Source organism: Panthera tigris, chromosome E2 (assembly GCF_018350195.1).
Source record: "Panthera tigris isolate Pti1 chromosome E2, P.tigris_Pti1_mat1.1, whole genome shotgun sequence".
Taxonomy (NCBI): domain Eukaryota; kingdom Metazoa; phylum Chordata; class Mammalia; order Carnivora; family Felidae; genus Panthera; species Panthera tigris.
In genome coordinates this window covers 18,254,417-18,273,676 of record NC_056674.1, presented here as the reverse complement: position 1 = coordinate 18,273,676, position 19,260 = coordinate 18,254,417, and the positions used below count along the sequence as shown (strand labels likewise).

Sequence of the window (19,260 nt, the reverse complement as noted above, 5' to 3'; positions counted from 1 at the left end):
CGGTTCAGTTGGTTAAGCGTTCAACTTCGGCACAGGTCATGATGTCATGGCTCATGTGTTTGAGCCCCGGGTTGGGCTCTGTGCTGACAGCTCAGAGCCTGGAGCCTGCTTTGGATTCTGTGTCTCCCTCTATCAGCCCCTCCCCTGCATGCTTGCTCTCTCTCTCTCTCTCATTCAAAAATAAACATTTAAAAAAAAAAAAAAAAGTCAGACGCTTAACCAAATGAGCCACTCAGGTGCCCCTCCATGTTACCTTCTAAAAGTGATTTAGTTTTATGTTTCACATACAAATCTATAATCCACTTTAATTTTTGTACAAAGTGTGAAGTTTGGGTTGAGGTTCATGTTTTGCTTATGGATGTAACCAATCTCTCCACCAACATCTGTTGAAAGACTATGTTTCTTCCATTGGATTGCTTTTGCTCCTTTATAAAAAAATTAGTTGGCCATCCTTGTTTGGGGTCATTTCCGGGTTCTTTAGTCCATTTATCTATGTATTTATTCCCCCCACCAATACCACACAGTTTCGATTACTGCACATTACTCTATAATAAGCTTTGAAATCGGGGTAGAGTGACCACCCCTTTATTCTTCTTTTTCAGAAATGTTTCCTATTCTAGTTCTCTGTCTTTCTACATAAACTTTAGAATAACCTTGTCTAGGAGCACCTGGGTGGCTCAGTCGGTTAAGTGTCCAACTCTTGATTTTGGCTCAGGTCATGATCTCACGGTTTGTGAGATCGAACCTTGCATTGGGCTCTGCACTGACAGCACGGAGCCTGCTTGGGATTCTCTCCCTCTCTCTCTGTTCCCCTACCCTGCTCATGCTTTCTCTCTCTCTCTCAAAATAAATAAACATTAGAAAAAAGAATAATTTTGTCTATAGCTACAAAAATTTTTTCTGGGATTTTGAAAGTAATTGACTTGAATCTGTTTAATCAATTTGAGGAGAATTGACATCTTTATCATGTTTAATCTTCTGATTCATGAATGTAGTATTTACTTTGGTCTTTTATTTTTTTCAGCAGTGTTTTATCATTTTCAGTATACAAGTCTTATATATGTCTTGTTAGATTTATTACATCTAGTTCTGTCTTTTTAAAAAGCCATTATAAATGGAATTGTATTTTACATTTCAGTTTCCACATGATTATTGTCAGTATTAAAAAAGTGAGTAAATGACTAATACTTGTGTTAATTTTGTATTCTGCAACCTTGCTGAATTTCCAGTACTGTATTCAGTACAGTGGTGATTGTAGACACCTTAGGGTGGAAATATTCAGTCTTATAGTGTTGATAGGCCAATTTTAGTTTTTTTAAGTTAGCTGCAGATTATCAAGTGGAGGAATTTCCTGTCTATTCCTAGTTCTCAGAGAGTTTTTATTGTGAGTGGGTGTTGGATTTTGTTAAAATTTTCCGCAACAATTTATATGATCATGTGATTTTTCTTCTTTATCCTATTAATATAAGATTACATTGTTTGATTCTCAAATACTGAACCAGCCTTGCATCCCTCAGACAATCTCCATTTGGTCAGTATATAGTTCTTTTTGCATATTGCTGAATTCTATCTGCTAATATTCTGATAAAATTTTTTGCCTCTATATTCATGAGGAATATTGGTCTGTAGTTTTTCTTTGCATTGTCTTTGTCTTTTTGTTTGTTTGTTTCGGGGTAATACTGGCTTCTCAGAATGAGCTGAGAAGTGTTCCCTCTACTGTTTTCTGGATGATATTATGTAGAATTGGTGTTACTTCTTTACACATTGGGTAGAATTCTCCAGTAAAGCCATATGTGCCTGGAGATTTCTTTTTCATGTTTTAAATTATCTCAGTAGTTATAGGGCTCTACAAATTACCTAACTGACATCTGGAGGGGTGTGGTAGTTTTTACTTTTTGAGGAATTGATCCACTTAATCTAAGTTTTGAAATTTATGTGCATAGAGTTGTTCATAGTATTCTCTTATTACCTTTTTGATGTCTGCAGGACCTGTAGTGGTATCCCATTTCATTATTTTTTTTTTAAGTTTATTTCTTTATTTTGAGAGAGAGAGAGAGAGAGAGAGAGTGCTTGTGTGAGCACTTAAGCAGGGTAGGGACACAGAGAGGAGGAGAGAATCCCAAGCAATCCAGGGCTTGATCCCACGAACCATGAGATCATGACCTGAGCCAAAATCAAGATTCAGCCACTTAACCGACTGAGCCACCCAGGTGCCCCCATGCCCCATTCATTCTTAATGTTAGCAATTTGTCGTCTCTTTCTTTTTTTGTCAGCCTTGCTAGAGATTTGTCAATTTTATTGGTCTTTTCAGTGAAACAGATATTTAATTTTCTCTATTATTTCTGTGTTTTCAGTCTCATTGATTTCTGCCCTTATGTATATTTCCTTCCTTATGCTTGCTTTGGGTTTATTTTTCTCTTATTTTCTAGCTTCTGGAGACGGAGACTTTTATTACTGATTTGAGACTTTTCTTCTTTTAATGTAACCCTTTAGTTCTATAAATTTACCTCCTGTGCTTAGCTGTGTACCACAAAATTTGATAAGTTTTATTTTTGTTTTCTTTCAGTTCAATGTATTTTTTATATTTCCCTTGAGATTTCCTCCTTGACACATATATTATTTAGAAGTGTGCTGTTTAGTTTCCAAGTCTTCAGAGATTTTTCTGTTATTCATTTCTAGTTTGATTCTATTATGGTTAGAGAATGTACTCTACAAGATTTCAATTATTTCAAAGTTTCTAAGTCTTGTTGTATAGCCCTAAATTTAGTTTATCTTGGTATATGTTCCATGGATTCTTGAAAAGAATGTGTATTACATCATTTGAGCATCAACTAGATCCTGTTGGTTGATGGTGTTCTTGCGTTCTTATATATCCTTGCTGATTCTAATGTCTAGTTGCTCTATCATTTGTTGAGGGAGGGATGCTAAAGTTTCTAACTATAACTGTGGCTTTGTCTATTTCTCCTTTCATTTCTATTGGTTTTTGTTTCATGTATTTTTTAGCTGTGTTGTTTGGTACACACACATTTAGCATTGCTATGTCTTCTTGGTGGATTGACCCTTTCCTTATAACATCCCTCCCTAGCTTTGGTCATTTTCTTTGTTCTGAAGTTTACTTTTCTTAAATTAAGATATAACTGACATACAACATTAGTTTCAAGTGTACAACATGATTTAATATTTATATATATTGTGAAATGATCACCACAATAAGTCTAGTTAACATCCATCATCACCACACACAGTTATAATTTTTTTCTTTTAAGATCTACTCTCTTAGAAATTTTCAAATATAGCAGTATTATTAACTATAGTCACTATGCCGTATATTACACCCCCAAGACTTATTTTATAACTGGAAGTCGGCACCTTTTGACCACCTTCACCACTTTTGACCACCTCCCCATCCTCTGCCTCTGGCAACCACCAATCTGTTCTCTGTATCTACAAGTTCATTTTGTTTGTTTTTTAGATTCCACATATAAGGGAGTTAAGGCAGTGTTTGTCTTTCTGTTTGGCTTATTTCACTTAGCATAGTGCCCTTAAGGTCCATCCATGTTGTCACAAATGGCAAAATTTCCTTCTTTCTTATGGACGAGTAATATTCCATTGTATATACACACATCACATTTTCCTTATCCATTCATTCACTGATGCACACTTAGGAGGCTTCTATGTCTTAGGTATTGTAAATAATACTGCAGTGAACTTGGAGGTGCCATATCTTTTTGAATTAGTGTTTTCATTTCCTTCAGATAAATACCCCAGAAGTGGAATTGCTCATACATAATGGTAGTTCTATTTTTAATTGTTTTGAAGAACTCTACTTTCTTTTCATTAATTTACATCATTTTATTTTCAACTTGCCTGTCTAATTACATTTGAAGTTATTTTCTTATGACGGCATATAGTTGGGTCATTTTTTTAACTCACTCTGTCAATCTCTGTCTTCATTTGTATTTACACCATTTACATTTAATGTAATTACTTACATGGTAAGGCCTAAGCCTGTCATTTTATTTTTATTTTATTTTTGCTCTCTCAATTTTTAATTTCTTTGTTTTCTTTTTTCCTACCTTCATGTAGGTCTCTTGAACAATTTTTAAAATTCCATTTTGATTTATCTATAGTGTTATTTAATATATCACTTTGTATAGTGTTTTAGTGGTTGATCTAAGCATTACATTATATAGAACTTATCAAAGTCTACTGGTTTCAAAATTTTACCAGCTCAAGTGAAGTATAGAAACTTTACCTCCTTTACATCCTTTTACCCTCTCCCATTTATAATTATCTTAAATATTTCTTCTACAGACACTGAGAACGGCATTACACAGTGTTATAGATTTTGCTTTGCCAGACATAATTTAGAAAACTCAAGAAGAGAAGGAAAGTCCTTTGTATTTACCCATAGGTTTGCTCTTTCCATTTTCTTTCCTCCTTTCTGGTGTTCCAAAATTTCTTTTAAAAAAAAATCATTTTCTTTCAAGGGCGCCTGCGTGGCTCAGTCGGTTGAGCGTCCAACTTCGGCTCAGGTCACGATCTCATGGTTCATGAGTTTGAGCCCCGCGTTGGTCTCTGGAACCTGCTTCAGATTCTGTGTCTCCCCATGTCTGCCTCTTCCCTGTTCGCGCTCTGTCTCTCTCTCTCTCTCTCTCTCTCTCTCTCTCTCTCAAAAAAAAAAAAAATTAAAAAAAATGTTTAAATAATTTTCTTTCTGTTTAGAAGATTCCCTTATAGCCACTCTTCTAGGGTCTCTGTTGGTTAAAAATTCTGTTAGTTTTCCTTCATCTGAGAATGTCTTGATTTCCCCTTCATTCCTGAAGGATAGATATACATTTCTGGGTTGATAGTTCTTTTCTTTCAGTATCTAAGAGATGCTGTTTCACTTTCATAACACCTTTCTTATCACCTTTTTGATACAAAATCTACTGTCATTTGAATGGGTTTTCTCCCTATAGGTAATGCATCATTTCTCTGTGGTTGCTCTCAAGATTTTTTCTTTGTCTAATTTTTATAAGTTTGACTAGTATGTGTCTTGACATGGATTTCTTTGGGTTAATCTTGTTTGGGATTCACTCAGCTTCTTGAATCTGTAGATAATATGGTTTTTGTTTGTTTTGTCAAATTAGGAACATTTCAGCCATTATTTCTTCAAATATTTTCTCAGGCTCACCCTCTTTCTCCTCTCCTGAGACTCCAATGACATGAATGTTAGATCTTTTGTTATACTAGCCACACATGTCCTTGAGGCTCTGTTCTTCTTCTTCTTCTTTTTTTTTTTTCTTCAGTTTGTTCTATCTGTTTTTCAAATTGGGTAATTTCTAATGTTCCATGTTCCATTCTGTTGTTGAGCTCATTCATTAGGGCTTTTAATTTCAGTTATTGTATTTTTTAGTTCTAAAATTTCCTTTTGATTCTTTATTATTTCTTTGCTGACACTCTATTTTTTTCAATAGGTTTCAAACATGTTTGTAATTGCTCACTGAAGCATTTTTATGATGGCTGTTTTAAAATCCTTGTTAGATAATTCCAACATCTGTGTCATCTTGGTGTTTGTGTCTGTTGATTATCTTTTTGCATTCAGTTTGAGAACTTCCTGGTTCTTAGTAGGCTGAGTGATTTTCAAATGAAACCAGGACATTTTGGGTATTATTTATGGGACTGGATCTTATTTAAATCAGTGTTTTAGCAAGCTTCCCCTGACACTGTTCCAGTGAAATGAACAGGGGCACTGCCTCATTATTGCCAAATGGGGGTAGAAGTTCAGGTTCTCCACTCAGCCTCTCTTGACAGCTGGTGTGTGGGTGGGTGTGTGTGTGTGTGTGTGTGTGAAGTTTTCTCATTGCTGGGCAGGGGTGGAAGATCAGGTTCCCCATTATGCATCCATTAATACCATCTTGACTGGGAGAGGGAGGGGGTACATCATTATTGCTCTCCACATGGCTTTCATGCATATTCCACAGAAGTTGGGCTTATGATCACTGAGTGATGGTGAAAGTCCTGATTCTCCCCTAGACCTCCTCTTACACCACTCCAATGAGGAGTATGATGTCTCATCACAGGGTGGGGTTGGATGTTCAGGCTGCCCATGTGGTTTCTACTGACACTGCGGGGAGAAAGAGCCCAGAGGGGCTGGAGGGCCCAGCCCCACACTCAGCCTCCTCTGGCACCACTCAGATGTGGTATGGGGGCGTGGCCTGGCAAGGATGAAAGTCTAGGGTCCCACTCAGCCTTTGCTGTCAGGGGTAGAAGTGAAGCAGCAGGTTTTTCTGTGACATTTCGCTGGAGTAGAGCAGTTACTGCATGAAAGATTTCTGTCTTTCTGGGCTGCCCCTTTCTTGGTTCTTTAGCTAGAAGAGCAGAGTTTTGCTGGAACTTTTTTTTTTTTTTGTCTGTGCTCATTGTCATTTCCAGTTGCTTGCTTCTCCAGTATTCAGTCTGGGATAGATGAAGCGAAGAGAAAACCCAGAGAATTCATGGTCATATCATTCCTCAGGTCCCAAGGTCCCTAACCAGTGTGCCTTCTCTCAATCTTTCAGTGTCTTCCTATGCTTATTTTATAATATCCAGAGTTTTTAATTGTTCTTAGCAGAAGAAATAGGGAAGAATATACCTTCCCATAACATTACTGTCTTTTGAATAAGTTGTTCCTTTTGTTTCTTTTTTTGTCTGTTTTTTAAATGTTTATTTATTTTGGGGAGAGAGAGGGAGACAGAATCCAAAGCAGGCTCTGAGCTGTCACCACAGAGCCCAACGCGGGGCTCAAATTCATGAACCGTGAGATCATGACCTGAGCCAAAGTCAGATGCTTAACCGACTGAGCCACCCAGAAGCCCCTCTCCTTTTCTGTTCCTTTCTCAGTGGCTGGTAGTCAGTAGAGTTTGATGATACCAGGGTGAAGATTTCTCAGAGACTTCCCTGACCATCTGTAGGATTTGAATGGCTTTGCCTGATGTCTGGGTCTGGTCTCAAGACACTCACAGACTAGAAGCCTGATGAAAGTGGTAAGTTTCTAGTCTCAAGACTTGCCCATTCAAGAACACTCCATGAAAGTTATCTTTTTTCCTTTTGATACTGTGAGCTCTTCCCTCAACCCTCGGGAGCTGCTGGAGCATCAGTGTAAGTGATCAGATTTCCCGACCATTCTGGCCTTTGGAGAGAAAGTAATAGGAATGAGAATAACTGGATGGTGTCACTAAACTACCAACACTTTCATATTGCCTTGTGCCTTTTTCAGCAGGCTGACAGTTCTAATCTGCTTGGCTTAAATTATCAGCATTTCCTGAGAGCTGGGTAGAGGGGAAGTTGTGGAGGGACTAGCTCTGAAACTATCTGATGTAGAAACTCCATACACTGAACCTAAAAACTGACCGTAGGTACTCGAGTGTTCCTTTCAAGCTGATTCCAAGCCCAAGTTGCCCTCATGGCCTCTTTTCCCCCCTCCCCACTTCACCATGCCTCTTGGTTGCCCTGAGAGTCACACAGGGGCAGGGGGTGGGGCCAAGGAGGGTGAAAATCCTTCGCTGTGCTTCCCCTTTCACTCTCAGATGCTGCCAAGGTCCCTGAAGAGGGAAGACACGAGGAAACAGGTAAAAATTATTTTGCTCTCTTTTGCATTCAGCATGCCGGCACGGAGCAGCTGCTGTGTGCCAGGCACAGTTCTTGGGGTTGGGAGCACAGCGGGGACCCCCCCCTTACCCATGTATCAACAGGATGTAGACCCCCATCTTTGAGCATGCCCTCTGATGGGCTTGTGGAGTCTTCTGAGAATAGGATGGGTCACCAGATGCCCAGGAGGGAAGAATGGACTCAGGGAGGCGGGCTCTGAGATCCTGCAAGGCCCTCAGCAGGCCTATGACGAGCAGGCCACCATGGGTCTGGGTAGCATGGCCTTGTCCTGAGCCTTTGTGCCTAATGCCTATTTTCCCCAGCCTCCACGCCCCACCTTGTCTCAGCAGCCTTCCGCTTCCAGGTGTAAGGTCCCACTTCTTATGTCCCAGCGACTGCCTGGAGCTGCCGGGGGCGAGCACGTAGCTCTGCTCTGAGAAGTGCCCTCTCCCCCTCATCCTGGTGTTCTCAAGGCATTCCCCCATGAAGGTGCGGCTGGCGGCTGGCGGCTGGCGGCAGAAGGGGCACAACGGTCCGGCTACTGGAGGCTGGTCTTTGCCCCAGAGAATGGAATCTAGCCCTTGCCACAGCTCTTGTGGAAACCCAAAGGGGACCCGCAGCGCATCCCTCAAAACGCTGACCCTGCAGCCCTGCCGAGTTTCTCACGGGAAACGTAAAATCGGTTCCATGGCTAAAGAAGCGTGGGCAACGTACTGCACCGTACTGTGCTCTGGCCCCCGTGTCGGCAGATGTGTGATGCACACACAGCTGATTATAAGGGACCAAAAAGACCCACGGTAAAGAATTCTGTTTACCTTCTTAACCCAGCTTTTCTCAAGTGGACGTGGCCTTGAAGGTGTTTTTGCGTGTAGCTCTGTTAGCTCCTGCAGAGCTGGTGTCACTTCTACCTGGAGAGTCTGTCCCAGTTCAGACCCCTCACCCCTAACCCAAGCCCAAGCCCCGGCCAGGCCAGCAGACACTACGCCTGGGGACAGACCCCTCCTTCCTGCTCAGCAAGCAAGCTAGCTTCCCTCACGCCTCCGGGTACCAGACACCCAACAGCATTTGGCCTGAGCCATGCAGCCTGAGGAGATAAACAGCCCCAGGGGGTGAGGGGTATTTGATGCGTGGGAAATGTTGGCAGGGCAGGTGGGAGGGGTGCAGGTCTGCCCTGAGACCGGAGACACACTCTGTCACACATCCTGCTAACTCCAGAGGGACCCGCACGGAGGGGCCCAGTCATGCAAATTGGGGCTTAAATTTAACTCTATGTAAATGTAACTCTATGTAAAAGTCTAATAAGGTGGCACACAAACTCACTGATCAGAGAGGGACAGATGCGCAGGGCTGCAAACTGGGGGCCCTTGGACGGCCTTCAGCCCGCAGACTGGCCAGCACCGTGTTTGCTTGTTTGTTTGTTTGTTGATGAAAGCAGGACATTTCACAGGAAAATCCAGCTTATTTCTCTTAAAGCACTGGAAGATCAGGCAGTGTTCAGCTCACATTCCCACTTGGCAACAATTGGTTGGGACCGGGACAGTCATTGTCTTTACCCAAGGCATGACCTTTGTCCCCACCTGGTTGATTTATGTTTTCTACCCAGCCCCCAGGGGTATCTGAGTGGGACCCTTGGACCACATTCTCCAAAGTCCTTCCAGACCCCTCTAAATGCTCTCCTGGCATCACACTTAATTATTAGTTTTAAAGTTATTTTGCTCCTGGTCTTTAAAAATCAAGTTTTGATCATGGCTCTCCCCCATACAAGAACCTTCACTAGTTGCCTCAAGGTGAGCTTCAAGTTACCCCAGGCCTGGAATTCAAGGCACTCAGGAGTCTGGTGCCACTCAAAGCCTGAGAGCTGGGCAGGAAGTTTGTAAAATTATGGATGGATGGATGGATGGATGGATGGATAGAAGGATGGATGGATGGATGGATGGATGGATGGATGGATGGATAGAAGGATGAACGGATGGATGGATGGATGGATGGATGGATGGATAGAAGGATGTATGAATGGATAGAAGGATGGATAGATGGATGGATGGATGGATGGATGGATAGAAGGATGGATGGAAGGATGGATGGAAGAAAGGAAGGAGGGCTAGAAAGAGAGACAGGCTAGTCTTACAGAGTTCTTAGGCTGAGAGAATAGACATGGCATACCCACAAAAGGCCCCATGAACATCCAGAATTCACATCCTGCAAGGCAAGCAGACATGGTTCTCCTGGAATCAGGGAAAGAGGGGTTGGAGTTTGGTGGGTGAGCAAGAAAAGCCATCTGAAAGAAGCAAGTGACCAGATGGCTCAAAGACAACTCTTCCCGGCCCAGGCTCCTGCCCAGACACAGCACCATGCATCTCCTCGGCCCCTCGTTCCTGCTCCTTGGTAAGGACTGTGGCCTAGGCTTGGGTTCTGGGAGTCTGTGGGAGCTAGAGGAGGAGGAAAGCTCTGGAGCAAAGAGTAAGTATTGGGGAGGAGGGGACAGGCAGGGTATGTGTGTGTGTACCTTCCTCTCTCCCTCTGTCTTTAGAGGGGATTCTTTATTCATTTGAAAGCTCTTATGCCCCCTCAATAATGTTTTTTGATCACTGTGGTGGGTTCCAGAATACTTGGCCTTCTCTGACTCATCTCAATGGAAGTTTGAGCACCCCCACACCCTCTACACCTGGGATGGGGCCTGCGTCTGGATTCCCTGTGACTACAAAATTCCAGGGAGTAGACAAATGCTAGAAAACCTGACCCTGTACCACAACTATCACTATGACGAGACCCGCAAGGACTTCAGTGGGACCATCCTGTACGATACCGCGAAGGCTGGGAAGACTCTGCCTCACCGGGAGAGGGTTCAATTCCTGGGAGACAAAAAGTCCAACTGTACCATACACATCCACCCTGTGTCCGTCAATGACAGTGGCTGTCTTGGGCTGAGAGTGACAACGAAGAATGACAAATGGATGGAGAAAATAAACCTCAACGTCTCTGGTAAGGCCCTGGGGGATGGGGTTCTCTGCCTCGGTTTCGGGCAAGAAGGGAGGTGGAAAACACCCAGCCCCTGGGACGGGGTGGCAAGCCAGGCCGGAGGTGCCAGTGAGTGAGCAGGCAGCACAAGATAATGGGGCTGGGGTTGGGGCTGGGGCCAGAGCTCTGGTCTCTCCCCGGGCCTCCCACCTGCCACTCAACGCCCGCCCATTCCGGAATCCGGGTTCCAGGTGGCCTGATTTTTGACGAGAAGATGGAAATGTGGATTGTCAAGCAAAATCTCCCAATGCCTTAATGTTGGTGATTAATTCTAATTAGGCCTTCGTGGCTAAATGAGACACATGTAGGGGATGAATCAAGCACGGGCCCGGGGCCTCCACCCCACAGCCTGTGTCTTCCGTGGGGGTGGGGGAGGTGGGGGGGAGCCTAAGCAGCTACACAGGGGTGAGAGCTGTGGTTTCAGACCTGTCGTCTCAGGGTGGCCCAGCCCCGGGGAGAGCTGGAGACACACAGGCCCACTAACAGCACCCACTGAAGGAGCGCCACTCTGGAGGTCTCCAGTGTGGAGGCCATTACAAACGCAGGCTTGTCGGCAAAGCCAAGAAAGGCGTGGGGACCTAAACCGGTAAAATTCATTTGGGATGGGGGAGCCATGTCAAAAATGTTTAGGGAGCAAACATCAGGGAGGGGGCACGAAGTACGTATGAAATAGAATACGGGTTTCCTCAGGAGCGGCGGCATTCACAAGAGAGAGTGTTTCCGCTGAGCAAAAGTGACTCAAAGCAGAGAAAGGCAGCCGGGAGAGAGGTGCAGAGGCGGAAGGGACCGGCGAGGGGCTCCTGAGGGGTTACCTGGGGCTGGGGGTGTGTAAAGGCAGGTGTGAGAGGTGGGCACACGGGCCCTCGCTCTCCCAGGCCCCCAGCACGGCCCCCTACTCTTTTGCAGAGACGCCTCTCTCACCTCACATCCAGCTCCCTCCAGAAATCCAGGAGTCCCAGGAAGTCACTCTGACCTGCTCGCTGAATTTCTCCTGTCCTGGGTACCAGATCCAGCTGAAGTGGTCCCTGGAGGAGCCTGCTGTCACCTCCACCCTCCTGACCACCAAGATCGTGTCCACACAGAGCAAGCTCACCTTCTGGCCGCAGTGGACTCACCACGGCAAGAATCTTTCCTGCCAGCTCTGGGACCCCCGAGCAGAGCGGATACTCTCCGAGGAAAGCGTGGGGCTGGATGTGAAGCGTGAGTGTCCCCCAGGGCCCCCCGGGGAAGGACGAGGGCCTTGTCTCTTCTCTTCCGGCCCTCGAGGGCACCAAGGGTGCCAGGCACCTACACAGAAGGAAACAGGCATCAGGGCCGCATGCTCTCCACCACCCCCCAGCCCCCGACGGCCCCATCCCCACCCCACCCCCGTTATCAAGCCCCAGTGTTTCAGGGAACGGATTCATCTTAGCATCTGCTTTGGTCTATCTAACAGAATAAAATACTTGAATATCCTCGAGCCATGACATGAAGTTGAGATCACGTGGTTACACGGGAGGGGGAGGTGGTGGGCGGGGTAAGAGGCGGTTTCACATCATTGTTCGTGCCTCATTCATTCATTTATTCAATAAATATTTACTGGGTGCCTCCCAGGTGCCAGGCCCTGTTCTGGCGGTGAGCAAACTTCTTGCCCACTTGGAGCTAGCACGGCAGAGGGGAAGACAAACAGGAAACAGAGTAACAAAGAAACAGAGAACTTGACTGTAGGCAGGGATGAGTGTAGGGGGGGAAAATAAAGCCGGGCAAGGGCAGAGGGAGGGAGGGATAGAGGCTTCTCTGAGGAAGGTGAACCTGAGGGAAGGGAAAGTCTGGGGCACGCAGATGTTTATTTGCGAGAAGATTCCAGAAAGAGGAAAGAGCGAGGACGAGGGCCTCGAGGTAGGAGCTCGGTGTGCCTGCGACAGAGCAGGGGGCCCAGCGGGAGGAAAGGAGGGCCAAGGGCAGATCTCACGGGCTGCAGCAGGGTTTGGGATTGTATTCTGAGCGTGGAATCCACGCAATGGTTTCAAGCAGGGGAGTAACAAAGTCCGAGCGACAGTGTCAGGAAGGCTGCCGGTTGCCGGTGACTAGAACTTTGGAGAGCCGGGGGCGTGTGCAGAGCAGAGACAAGTTAGGAGTCTGTGAGAGTCACCTGGATGCTGGGGCCAGCCCACCCCCCGTGGACGAGGGTCACGCGAGTGGCCGCACACACGCACACACTACGTTTAACTGCCGCTTTATCAGAATCAAAGCCCTGCAACTTCCCACCAAGATACACCCTCTGAGAGGTCCCACCCCCTCTCCCACTGCGCCCCCTGCTCCTCTAGATGCCCCAAAGTTGAAGATTGAGGCCACCCCCAGAGAAGCCATCGTAACAGAGGGAGAGTCTGTGACCATGACGTGCCAGGTCCTCAGCAGCAACCCCGGCTACCAGAAAATAGCCTGGCTCAAGGATGGGACCCTGCTGAGGGAGCAGGAGACACTCAAGCTGACTCTGTCCACTGTGACCAAGGAGATGAGTGGAAAGTACCAGTGTCAGGCCTCCAATGAAATAGGCTCAAGACAGTCAGAAGAAGTGGACCTTCAAGTATATTGTGAGCCTTCTGGGAGCTGGGAGGGGGGCAGGCAGGGAGTTAGCAGGGGGTGGAACCAAGGCCCTTGAGAGGTGAGCAAGGGAGGCCCTGGCTCACCTCCCTCCTCTGCCTCTGCGGGCTTTTTCCAGATGCTCCGGAATCTTCCAGGGTTGAGATCTTGCCCTCACCAGCTAAGGAGGGAAATAAAGTACAGATGACTTGTGTGTCACCGGCCAATCCTCCTCCAACAAATTACACCTGGTATCACGATAAGAAAAAAGTACTCGGACAGACAAACAAGACCTTCCAGATCCCAGCGGTCCTCCTCGGGCACGCTGGGTATTATTCCTGCTTGGCCGAAAACAGCCTTGGTACTGGACAAGTTGGCCAGGAAGCTGAGTTAGATGTCCAGTGTGAGTAGTCACAGGGCTTCTGGGTTCTAGAGGGAGAAGGAAGAAGGGAAATGGAGCACAGGGGATCCCTGGGTCCTCGAACGGGTGGCAAGCAGAGGCCAGGGTCTCTCAACGTGTAAGCCCCTGGGGTGGGTGCCTCGCTGTCGTCCCCAGTTGTACACCCGGCACCAGAACAGGGTCTGGCTGGTGGTAGGTGCTCGGTAGATGTTTGTCGAATGAACGAAAGCAAGATGCCAGGGCCCCACGAGGGACACGGAGACTCGGCATCACGAGGCAGTGGCTGAGCCCCAGGAGGGGCCCGATGTGTCGGAGGAGAACTGGAGCAAAATGTCTCTCGTTACCTCCCCATCGGAGGTCAGACCCTGTTTAACACGGTGAATCGTGTCAGTGAGTCGAGCCCAGGACAGAGAGGATCCATAGGTTTGATCCTCGGACCCTGGGATGTCAGAGTCTGAGCCAGATACTCTGATGGGGACGCTCCAATCCCAAACATCTAGACAGCGTGTGACCCAGCGGCAGCGGCGTTTACTAAGCATTTGCCCTGCCCTGGCTGCTTCGGCTCATTTCGTCCTCGCAGTGATCCTACAAGGTTAGGTACTCTTAGGACCCCACCTGATGGATAAGTAAACTGAGTCCCACGGCCCACGATCACTCAGCTCTAAGTCACGGCGTCTGCCAGTCTGGCTCCAGAGCTGTGCTTTTCCCCCAGCGAACGTCTGCACCGCAGCGAACTGACTCTGTGCCCCCGGCCCACGCGGAGGCCCGCAAACGGCGCGCCTCTGTCTCCCACGCACCACGCGTTCTCTGCTGGAGCTCTGCTCTGAGCTGCCACATCATCCTGCCTCAAACCGGGGCCAGGCCAAATGGCCGGGGTTTCTGTCCTCACGCAGATGCAAGAGGGAAGCATGAGGCTTCCTTCGGTTAATTTAGGAACCGTGTGAATGCGGGGGAGGGGTGGGGGAGAGGGAGGCGCCGGGAAAGGTAGTGACGGACAGCTGACTTTCCCTCGCCCATCTCTCTGGTTTTCTCCCAGATCCTCCCAAGGAGGTAACCGCAGTGATTCAAAACCCCACACCGATTCGAGAAGGAGACAGTGTGACCCTGTCCTGTAACTACAATTCCAGTAATCCCGAAGTTAGCCGATACGAATGGAACTTCCAAGGCTCCTGGAAAAAACTATTACGCGAGGTGCTGATAATTGAGAAAGTTTCCTGGGACGCCAGACCAATCTCCTGTGCGGCCTGCAACCAGTGGTGTTCGTGGGCTCCCTCTGTCAGCCTGGATGTCCTGTGTGAGTGAGCGGGCAAGGGGATCGGAGAGGTGGGCCAGCTGGGGTATGGGCTCTAAGGGGGAGGGGACTGGGGCCTGGGCCAGAACCTTCACAGAGAACTGAGGGCTGAACGTCTGGCCTCAGGGCCCAGGGGAGAGGAGGTCCTGGGGGCGAGAAGAGGGAAAGGGGCCCAAGAGGTCAGCCTGACCCTTGAGGCCCTTGCTCTCCAGATGCCCCAAGAGATGTCAGGGTCCAGCAGATCAGCCCCCCTTCTGACATTCACTCCGGGCACCGAGTCCTCCTTGGATGTAACTTCTCGAGTAGCCGCCCCAGAGACGTCCGCTTCTTCTGGCAGAAAAATGGAATCTTTCTGAAGGAGGGAAGAGACCTGACCTTTGACGCCATCTCTCCAGAAGACGCCGGCAACTACAACTGCTTGGTCAACAACTCCGTAGGACAGACCGTGTCTGAGCCCAGGGTCCTCCAAGTGCTGTGTGAGTGGCTACAGCTGGAGACAGACAGAAGAGCAGGTGGCCGGCCACCTGGATCCTGATTTCGCTTCTCCTTACAGATGCACCGAGGAGGCTGCGTGTGTCCATCGGCCCAAAGGACAAAGTGATGGAGGGGAAGAAGGCAGTCCTGACGTGTGAGGGTGACGCCAACCCTCCCATCTTCCAGTATAGCTGGTTTGACTGGAAAAACCAAAACCTCCAACATTATGATCAGATGCTGAGATTGGATCCCGTGAAGGTCCAGCACTCAGGAGCCTATCGGTGCCAGGCCATCAACCGGCTGGGCATGGGCCAGTCGACCCCCAGCACGCTCACTGTCTACTGTAAGGCTCCTTCCCTCTTCTTCTCTGACCCCTCTTTCTCCTTCCTTCCCCCGCCCCAGTCCTGGGGGCAACCTGGTGCGTCACTCCCAGGCACCCCCCTTGCCCCCCCCCACTCACCTCCCTTCCCCCCTTCTCCCCGTCACTCCTGACTCTCTCTCTAGGAGGGCTCCCTCTCAGGCTGCCCCCGCTTTCCAGACACGCTGAGCTCTTACTGGGTCCCTCTCTGTCTCTCTCTGTCTCACCCTTGAGAGGCTGCTTCTTTTTATCTTTTGGGATTTTAGCTTTTTTTTTTTTTTAAGACAAGGTAAAGCTAAAACAGCACTAGGGGGTAAATGGTAGCAAGACCCCTCTCCCTTCCTTCTCCCTGAGAACTCGACCCTCTCCCTGAAGGCCCTCACTCCCGGCGGCTGGTTGCTTCTCCTCACAGAGCTGTTCTACACGCGCAAGACGCTTAAGTAGATCTAGGCCTATACACCCTTCGTCACACAAATCGTGAGAGAGCCCACACATTGCCCTGGATGTTCTTTTGTTTCCCCACGTAACAATACCACTTGGAGACTGTTCTCTATCCGCACATGTACAGGGTGTCTGAAGGGTCTGGAAACAATAGGGAAGATATTTAATTTGTTTATTGTGCTTTTGCAGATTAAACTTGGAGCCATGGTTTTAAATTTAGAGGATCGTGCCCTGCAAAGCTGGATGCTGAAGGGAGACAGCTTGAGCAGTGTTATTTGGAAATGCAGCGTACTGTATAAAAACCTGTTTCTGGGGTTTCCACTTTGCAGACACCCCGGAGACCTGCCTCTTTCCTTCAGGGCTGCCTTGTCAGTGTATTCCCATGCATGGAAGCGCTCAGTGCCTTCCCTACGGCCTTGTGTCGTCTCCGGCTCTGGGCCCCCAGGAAGGACAGTGGCAGGATAAATTTCTACGTGGCGTTGCTACGTCAAAGAACAAGTGATTTTACATTCCGATAAGTAAGGCCAAGCGGTAGCCTTTACTGCGTACTCTGTGTGTGCACCTGTGTCCGTCACAAGACAGGTGTTTCCCAGGAGAGTCAGCCCTTGCCTCCTCATGGGGCCCAGAAGGCAGGGACTGGCTTCTCCCTTCCTCTGCATCACGTCCCCTGCGTGTGGAAGGGGAGTCTGGAAGGCAAGGACAGCGGCCATGCAGAGAGGTTGAGGATTCCTTCCAGGCGGATGCTGCAGGCCAGAGGTTATCTGAGAGATGCAGTGTCACCAACTCATGGTCGCTCTTCCCCCCACCAGACAGCCCAGAGACCATCGGCAGGCGAGTGGCCGTGGGAGTGGGGTTCTGCCTGGCCGCCCTCCTCCTGGCCTTCTGGGGAGTCAAGCTTCAGAAAAGGTGAGCAACTCCCAAGGCCCGTCTCTCCCTGATTCCTTCCCTGGAGTGACTCCCGTTAGCCATCCTGTCGACCCCGCATGCCCGACTCCACGGGGTCCTGTTCCCATCCCCCTGAGCCTCACCGAGCGGGATTTTGTTTCTTAGCTGGAAGAAGATACGGAGCCAGCAGGGGCTCCAGGAAAATTCCAGTGGGCAGAGCTTCTTTGTGAGGAATAAAAAGGTAGGACATGGGAGAAAGATGGAACGGAGGGCAGACCTTAAAGTCAAGCGGAGACCAAGTGAAGATGGGATGCAAGGAGCACCGTGGGGAGGTGTGGGGGTCAGAGGTCAGGGGAGGGGGTCTTGGTGGAGAATGGAGCGGTGAAAGCCGAGACCCCGTCTCTCTCCCAGGTTCGAAGGGCCCCGCTCTCCGAAGACCCTCACTCCCTGGGGTGCTACAATCCGGTGATGGAAGATGCCATCAGTTACGCGACTTTGCGCTTTCCTGTCGGTGACGCCGACGCACCAATAACTGGGTACTGAGTGAGGGTCCTGGGAGGGAGGAATGGCTCGTGTCCTGTCTGCCCTCTTTGTGCCCAGCACGGGAGCCAGGCCCTGCTCCGGGGTGCTCTCGGGGTCTAAGGGAGCTGGAAGTAGGAGGGGAGTTCGTGCGAAATACTTCATCTGCGGCCATCCACCTGCCCTCCCTCTCAGAGATGCGGGGACCCCGGAGACAGAGGGACCTTCCCCAAGCAGGGATGACACGGTCACTTACTCCGTGGTGCAGAAGCATCGAGTGGTAAGAGGGCGGGGCTGTGGAAGGTGAGGGTGGGGGAGGGTGGGGGACCTGGCCTCAGCTGTGACTCCCAGGAGGGAGGGACTCGGTGGCCTCAGTGGGGGCCAGGGCTGCTGGTGGGAGGGGTGCTCAGGCACAGGTGTCAGAGCCAGGGTAGCGCCTCCCAGTCGGAGACGCAGACCGCGGCCGGTGTGTGGACAGGAGGATCCCCGGGTGGAGCCAAGGAGAGGACAGGCAGGGAATGCAGACCAGGGGGGCTCGCGACCGGGAGGCCAACCTTACACCCCGTGGCTTTTGCAGGGAGACTATGAGAACGTGGTTCCAGAGAGTCCGGAAGACGAGGGGATACATTACTCCGAGCTGGTTCGTCTTGGGATTGGGGAGCGGCCTCTGGCCCGGGAAATGGTGGAATACGTGACCCTCAAGCACTGAGGAGCCAAACCCGCCGAAGCAGAGGTGCCCCGGGGACCGCTGGGGCCAGGCCCCGCCCCTGCTGCTCAGCAGGCCCCAGCCTCCCCTCCACACACACACACACGCGCAGGCACACTCGCACGGTTACCGAAACCCCAGCCAGTGCACAGAACCTCGTGCGTCGCCCAGAGACAGCCTTCCTTCTCAACGCCGGGGGCCCTGGCCCTCCCAAAGGTCTGCTCCTGGCCCGCTCTCCTTTCCACCCAGAAAGTCATCTAAACACCTAGCCTGCACCATACAGCCCCCCCTCCCCACCCCTCCCCCGCCGTCTGCCACCACCCATCCCCAGCTGGCCGTGTCCCTGCTGGGGTCGGCTTGTTACTATACTTTTTTCGTCCCCTCTCCATCCCTTTGGCCCCCTTACCCCTGCTCTGAAAGTCCCCTCACTGATTCTATGCCTAACGTCTGCCTCTGGGGCAAAGCCCAGGGAAGGAGGGACAGAACTGAGGGGGAAAGACTTGCTGGCCCGCTGGTTGCTTCTCCACGTGTCAGCGAGGCATTCCACGTGGAGAGGATTACGCTGCTGAGCCCCACGCCTCAGGGGTCTTGTGGTCTGAGACACACGCTGGTGTGGACAGACGTGTCACAAACACAGAGCTGCACAATAAAAACAGCTCGGATACCACTTCAAAGACCCCGTGCCTGTGGAGTCAGGGTGAGGACGGGGAGATGAAGAGGGCATCACGGGGCCTGGGGAGAAGGCAAAGGAGTCAAGGTAACCTCAGGACCGAATCAGCGGACTGGGGGGTCTGTCGTCTTGTCGCAAACGGTACACTGGCCCGGCGGGCAGACAAGCGCGAGCCCGAGTCTTGACTCTTCTGCTTGCCCAGCTGAGCGATCTTGGGCAGGTTCACCAAGTTTATCTGAGTCTCAGTTTCCTCATCTGTAAAATGGAGGTGCCACTGCCTACCGTGCAGGCGGTTCAAGGGAGGAAGTGAAAGGGGCACCTGGGT

The 19,260-nt window shown here is 49.3% G+C and overlaps 1 protein-coding gene across 1 annotated transcript; it reads left to right on the top strand.

Annotated features, from left to right (window-relative positions):
- The first annotated feature begins 7,414 nt into the window (after positions 1-7,414).
- CD22 (CD22 molecule) lies at positions 7,415-19,025 on the top strand. Its single transcript, XM_042968890.1, has 15 exons — positions 7,415-7,592; positions 8,101-8,408; positions 9,941-10,071; positions 10,216-10,593; positions 11,536-11,829; positions 12,936-13,202; positions 13,331-13,594; positions 14,628-14,885; positions 15,095-15,358; positions 15,436-15,699; positions 16,965-17,061; positions 17,206-17,281; positions 17,452-17,576; positions 17,755-17,839; positions 18,137-19,025. Exons 1-15 carry the CDS (start codon positions 7,458-7,460, stop codon positions 18,266-18,268), a joined length of 3,078 nt encoding a protein of 1,025 aa, XP_042824824.1. The 5' UTR covers positions 7,415-7,457; the 3' UTR covers positions 18,269-19,025.
- Positions 19,026-19,260: the final 235 nt, after the last annotated feature.